Source organism: Protomyctophum bolini (assembly GCF_963924005.1).
Source record: "Protomyctophum bolini genome assembly, chromosome: 21".
NCBI lineage: Eukaryota > Metazoa > Chordata > Actinopteri > Myctophiformes > Myctophidae > Protomyctophum > Protomyctophum bolini.
In genome coordinates this window covers 35,590,498-35,597,771 of record NC_137882.1, presented here as the reverse complement: position 1 = coordinate 35,597,771, position 7,274 = coordinate 35,590,498, and the positions used below count along the sequence as shown (strand labels likewise).

The window sequence follows — 7,274 nt, the reverse complement described above, 5'->3', positions numbered from 1 at the left end:
ACTAACCTCAATAATGATGAAATGCCTGGAAAAACTGATTCTGAACATCATTCTGCCAGCTGTCAGGTCACAGCTGGACCCTTTCCAGTTTGCCTATCGGGCCAAGAGGGGGACAGAGGACGCTGTGGCATGCCTCCTTCACTCCCTTCTCCAACACCTGGATTCATCTTCGGACAATTTTGCCACTATTCTTTTTGTTGACTTTAGTTCTGCCTTTAATACAATTCAACGCCATCATATGATCAAGAAACTGCATCAGCTCAACATCCCCCCACTTCTCATACACTGGACTCACAGCTTCCTGAGCAATAGACCACAAACAGTTAAAGTAGGTACATCATTTTCATCAACTGCCATCACCAACACAGGGGCCCCTCAAGGCTGTGTCCTCAGCCCCTTCCTCTACACTCTGTACACAAATGACTGTATTAGCCCCTCACCCACTAACATCACATACTTTAAATACTCTGATGACACTGCCATTCTCGGACTGCTCCATGACAATAACTCTATTACGGTCTATCAGAATACCATTTCTCATTTCACACAGTGGTGCACTGACAACTATCTAGAGTTGAATGTGGTCAAAACAAAAGAACTGGTCATTGAAACAACAACCCACACTGGACTTAACCCACTCCTCATTAATGGTAAAACAATAGAACAGGTAGACAGTTTCACATATCTTGGACTCACACTGGACAATAGACTCAGGTTTGATCAACACATTACATCTATCCAGTCACGCTTTCAGCAAAGACTCCATGTAATCCGAAAACTAAGATCATTATCTGTTGCTCCTCATCTTCTGCTATTATTGTACAAAAGCATTATTCAACCTGTTCTGTTGTACTGTTCTGCATGTTTCTACACCATACTGTCCATGCCTAACAGGAACAAACTTTTCAGTATCACCCGTATTGCTTCCAAAATCATCGGACTTCCTACACCCACACTTTCTGATATGAACAATAACGCCATCACACGACTAGCACTCTCGATATCAAATGACACTGACCACCCTCTGTATCGTTTCTTTAACCTCATGCCATCTGGACAAAGATACAGAACCTTGCCATGGAAAAAGGTCCGTTTTAGTAGGAGTTTTGTCCCCTCAGCCATCGCGGCATTAAACAAACTGCCCCGCCGATAGGATGGTTCTGTACACAGCTTGTGGGGACCTCATGTTTTGTTTTTTTTGTACTGTCTTGGTGTTATGTGCTCTGTGTTGTTTTGATGTGGGTGTTGAACTGTTGAACAGATTGTGAAGACAAATATCCTTCGGGACAATAAAGATTATTATTATTATTATTATTATTATTATTATAACCCTGCTGTCAAAGTGCTGCTGTGGCCACGGCTCTCCTCAGACTCCTCAACCATGTCTAGGCATGGCCTCTCCTTACCCCTGATTTACATGTTCTATGTGTTACACACAATACAAGAGAGAGAGGAGAGAGAGAGAGAGAGAGAGAGAATTATGTGTGGGTTTGTTTTTGCATGCGCCATTGATCTACAAATTAGTGGAATGTATGTGTTGAGGAGGAGATGGTTTACATTAACACACTGGTCACAGCAGGACATATTGGGCACTGCCACTGTTGTCATAGTTATGTTAAAAACAGCATAGGTATACATACGTGTGTGTGTGTGTGTGTGTGTGTGTGCGTGCGTGCATGACTGTGTTTGCGTGGGTGGTGCACACACACACACACACATAAAGCGATTGCCTCCATTTCAGACACGCTCAATCAACTCCCAGACTATGTGCTTCACGGCGGTGAGGTATATTCTTGCCCTGTGAGATAAGCCAATCATAAAACTATAGCACATGTTTCATATTATTCCCTCTCTCTCCTAACCAGCTTATAGCTCTGTCTGTGGCATGGAAGCATTTCAGTGCAAAGCCTGAGTTATACAAAAGGTTGCTATATGGACCGTCGACCCCACTACAGAGGCAGAAATCAGTGCAAAAAGTATTGGCATCAGAATGTAACAAAAGTAAAAGTATACTCATTATGCAGAATGTCCCATTCTAAGTTTCAAATGTCTCGTGATCTTCTGAAAATAGCAGACCTATAACAGGCTACAAGCTGATAATGCGTCGCATCACGACACATTGTGCCCTTGTAGATTGGCTATTTCCAAATGGCCGAAATGTATTATAGGCCTATAGGGCTGAAGTGGTACTGTATGTTTTATAATATTAATCAAAAATCCACAGTAACTAGCAACTAAGGTTTTCAATTTCAAATAATTGAATTGGAGTAAAAGTACAATATGTTGATGTATTTGGATATGGTGTAGAAGTACAAATATAGAAAATTAGAAATGCTCAAGTAAAGTACTTAAGTACATTTACTTAGTTACTTTACACCACTGTCCAGAATGGTACACAAATCTCCTCAGTCCTATATTTAATCTATATTTAGATTGCGTCACTTTGTGCCACGCTGCGAGCTTGTAAGTGGCCTGGCGCAATACCTTTTCAGACGGGGGTCTGCAGCCGAATGGCATATCAATGTGGTGGTCCTTGACATGAAAAACAGTTTCTGAGAAACACTGTTATAAACTCAGGATTTAGACTGACCTTGTTATTATTACTGAGATTTTTTCCCCCTCTATTGTTCCCAAGTGGTGTTTTTCTCGTCCCACCCCCGAATAAAAGAATGAAAGAAAAAAAAAAATAGGCCTTGGAACTTTCCAGCAGATCATGCGGACCCCGTCGTTTTACGTGATTCACGTTTTTTTGTATTGATTACTTCCTCCACCGGAACGCACATACTGTAGCTGAAGCATGCTAGCTTCACGCATATTCCACACACCACACACAGCCAGAGTGACACAAGAGAGACTCTGAGAGATGCAGCATGTACATGTAACAGCGCGACCTGGTTTGTTTGCAACGTTCTTATTTCTTACACCGTTGAATTGTTATCAAGACGTTGTAGCCTCAGTGGACTGAGCTGTTTATATTGCCCACAAAGCCTGCCTCAAAATCCTTGTTAGATGTACCATATTCCTGTGGCTGACAGTGAAGGTGCAGTTTCCAGGTGGCGTTCTGTTTGTTAGCACCCTCGATAAGCGAAGTGAGGTAGAGGATTGTTTACTTTTTTTTGGGGTCTTGTCTTGTATTGAAATGATGAAATTGTATTGTTGATGGTGATATTCAATTGATTAAGTTAATGCACAGATTTTATTGTTGAAAATTATGAATTGGTATGATTGTAATGGTATTTGTGTAGTTTTCACGGTGCTCAATTAATGATCTTCATCTGTGCCAGAAGAAAATAAATGACACCCGTTGAGACCGTCCACTTCTCATTCTTTCACAAATCGAGGGCCGCTACAAACGTGATCGGGACATCCCTAATTGAAATACATGTTTTTCACTGAGACTTCTATATCTGCTCGCAGAGTCTCTATTTGAACGACTTTTCGCAGCCGTTTTATGTTCTGTTATAGTATTTATATGTACTGTTGTTCTGTTTGTATATATCTGTTTGTATCTATTTCTATGTCCTGCTGTGTTGCGCTGTTTCTTATTTTATTTTACTGCTGTGCTGCTTTATTTTTTACTGTGTTTTTGTTTTATTCTATTATTGTACACTACCTTGACTCCATATATGGGCATGCTGGCATGCTCATATATGGAGATCTCTGGATCTGTCCGGTCTTGTCCCTTTTATGCCCACGTATGGAGATCAGTATATGCCTGATGAGTGATGACACACTGAGGTTAGGCAAAACACACTCCATATATGGGCAGGCATACCTGCATTGGGAACTGTCGGAGGTCAGCCTGCCCGCCAACAACAACTGGGGTTATAAATAGTTAGCGTGTCACAGGCTGTTATCATAAACCTTTAACCTATAACCAAGACCATGGCATCGGCTGAACACGGAGATTTCAAACCCAGTTGGGCGGACCAGGTTGAAGAGGAAGAAACCGATGGTCGGTTTGAAACAATCAAAGGAAACATCAAAACCATTACAGAATATCAAATAGATGAAGCAGGAAAGAAGTTCAAGATTGTGCGGACCATCAGGATTGAGACTAGAAAAACCTCAAAAGCCGTGGCCAGGAGAAAGAATTGGAAGAAATTTGGCAACTCAGAGTTTGACGCACCAGGTCCTAATGTCGCTACCACCACTGTCAGTGACGATGTCTTCATGACCTTCATCTCCAGCAAAGAGGAACTGAACGCCCAAGACCACCATCAGGATGAAGACCCCATGAACAAGCTCAAGGGACAGAAGATGGTGACCTGTCGTGTGTGCAAAGGTGACCATTGGACCACCCGCTGCCCTTACAAGGACACCCTGTTGGCAACGGGAGGCGAGGAGAAGCCTGCCGGCTCAGGAGAATCGGAGCCGGCACAGCCGGCACAGAGCAAGGCCGGAAAATATGTTCCTCCCAGTTTGAGGGACGGAGGCACACGCAGAGGAGAGACCATGCAGTCCAACCGCAGAGCTGACGACAACGCAACTATTCGTGTGAGCAATCTGTCTGAGGACGCCTGCGAGGAGGACCTTCAGGAGCTCTTTAGGCCATTTGGCTCCCTTTCCAGGACGTACCTAGTCAAGGACAAGTTCACTGGACAGTCCAAGGGCTCTGCTTTTATCAGCTTCCACCACCAGGAGGATGCAGCCAAGGCCATTGCAAAGATGTCCGGATATGGTTACGATCATCTTATTCTCAATGTTGAATGGGCAAAGCCATCAAACAACTGAGTGCCACTTATCAAACAATATGCCAGGGGAGATTGTATTGTTCCAGAAGTTCAATTTGGCTGTTATTATATGATAAAGGATTTTTTGAGAAAACAACTTAGAGTCTGAAGTATACCTCAGGTGTGAGAGATGCACATTCAAGCCACATCATTTCTATGTGGATCCAAAGATACAAAAACATCTCCTAGTTTGGGGAAATGTGACATTTCTCTCTGTGCTTTCCGCCAGGCTGTAAAGCACAGAGTATGTGTTCTCCCCTGTTATACATATCTGTGTGTATCTCCCAGTGTTGTAATTGTGTCGACTACAACTATGACAAAATGTCAACTACCTTTTTGTCACAGACGAAAACGAAACAAAAGAATAAAATCACCCTTGTGTGAAGTGAGGGGCCCTCTTGCCATCATACATCATCATACATCATCACATTCCAGCCAATTGCAATTGGCGTCCTTAATTGTCAGTCCTCACTTTTTATCCTTAATACTTACTTTGCTCAGCCAATCAAATCATCGCTAAGGGGTGCTCAGCCAATCAAATCATCGCTATGGGGTACACACAAATGGACAAAGCTGGGCATGGTAGGGACTAGCGCCCCTCAAAAAGGGCACAACTCTGGGAAATTGAAGTGTGTTTGTACTGACAATTTCATGCTTTGAGTCTTGCATAAGTACAGTATGATGATGTATTGACTCACATGACGTCATAGGGACCCTAGCCTCGGAAACCCAGACGTTTTTATTTCCAGGGAGGAAAAAAAAGTCTGGGAGCGAGGCATAGAGCAAACGTCGATCACTCTCTGCTGATTTCTGATCGTCCGCATCTTTGTTAAATTGACGCACACACGCACGCACGTACACACACACTCCTCTCTCTGTCGCTCTAATTAATTAGTCTCATGTCGCGCAGCTGCGTCTAGATTCTCCCGGCGGATCCTGCCGGGAGCTGCCTATGCCATCAAAATAGGTGGACCCCAGGCTACAGGGACCCTGACTATAGTCAAAACAATCACACCCGTGTGAAGTGAGGGGCGCTTTGTGTTTCCACAAATTTATGTCATATTTGGCGGACATTTGACCTAATTTCTTCCATTCCATTGTCAATGGCAAATATGAGATGTGTGGGGACAAGATTTATGTCATATCTGGCGGTCATTTGACAGAATTTCTCCTGTAAATGGCCCAGTTTCCCAAAGGACACCTCTTACACCATGGTGTAAGAGGTATGATGTTGCACATGCTCAAGTTGCCCTGTAGTCCGCACATGAAGCCTGTGTGCGGCCTAATTGGCTGCATGGCAGCCAATCAAACACTATGTCCTTTTTTGGGAAACACTGTCAAACACAACAACATAGAAATACACAACCTATACTAGAGCACAGCCATACCTGTCCTCATTGTGCACGTATAAGGCCTCCTGCATGAATACACAAACCTGTTTCCCTAAAGCCTCTTTAGCCTATACACACACCTGCTGACAGTATCAAAACCACTTTCTTCATCTCATTTAAATATAAAAACTTTGAAATTAAGGCCCACTTCAGCATCAAATAAATGCAATTGAATTAAAAAAAATTATGAGTGAAGAGAGCCTACTGTCAGCTGTCCAGCAGTCCAAATATTATTAAATTAAATTTCAGAATGGTAGACCTGAGGCCTACCATACCAGGCCTGCCTGTGGCCTATCATTGTGTGGCACATCTATGCATGGACTGTCTATGTTCACAGGCTTCATGTGCGGCCTAGAGGGCAACTGAGCATGTGTAGGTACAAGCAGGTGTAAGAGGTGTCCCCAAATATTGAGACGTGCGGGGACAAAAACTGTATATAGCAGAGGCTAGCCTCAAATAGAGTTCATGCGGAATACATACATAAAACTCAGTCACTTACTTGGTCAACCACACTAACTAAATAAAATCACACTCATGTGAAGTGAGGAGTGCCCACTGTCTCTGCCACATTCATTGCATTGTTATCTACTATACATGGGAAAAGTGGTACCCATACTCATTCTTTGAACTCTATCTCCGACCGAACCACACTTTCACCACACATCTCTATATGCAAAATAAATTCGGCACGCTCCCCGAACTGACATAGGCTATTTTTTTGCCGTTCAAGTGTCTTATTTACTCTGCAAATATTACTTTTATGAAACATTCCTACACGGAACACGGAATCACTGCTGCCCCAACACGGTCAGAAACAAGCCCAACCAGCCCACAAACAAGCCCTTTAAACCACGCTACTTACATACACTACAACTCGCTTACAATTCGCAAACCTGGCAACACCCTGCCTCATACGTCACCAGCTCTGTTCTGTCCGTCGAGCTCACACTCTGTTGCAGCCATCTTGCTTTTCTTTTTGATGGGCGAGTGGACATTTAATGCAAATAAATTAATTATAGGTCCAGCAAGCAAATCATGATGGTCTGTTTGTGCTCAATAGGTCACAATAACATTCCGAAATTAGGTGTTGTGTTTTCTATGACATTTTCCCCAGTAGTAGTTGCATATCTATCTCAGCTTTTGCCTGATA

General features: G+C 43.1%; 1 protein-coding gene across 1 annotated transcript; it reads left to right on the top strand.

Moving 5' to 3' along the window:
* Positions 1-3,885: 3,885 nt before the first annotated feature.
* On the top strand, positions 3,886-4,734 carry LOC308336271 (eukaryotic translation initiation factor 3 subunit G-like; the record flags this gene model as incomplete). The annotated part of the gene is made up of 1 exon (XM_080793582.1): positions 3,886-4,734. One exon carries the CDS (start codon positions 3,886-3,888, stop codon positions 4,732-4,734), a length of 849 nt encoding a protein of 282 aa, XP_080649708.1.
* Positions 4,735-7,274: the final 2,540 nt, after the last annotated feature.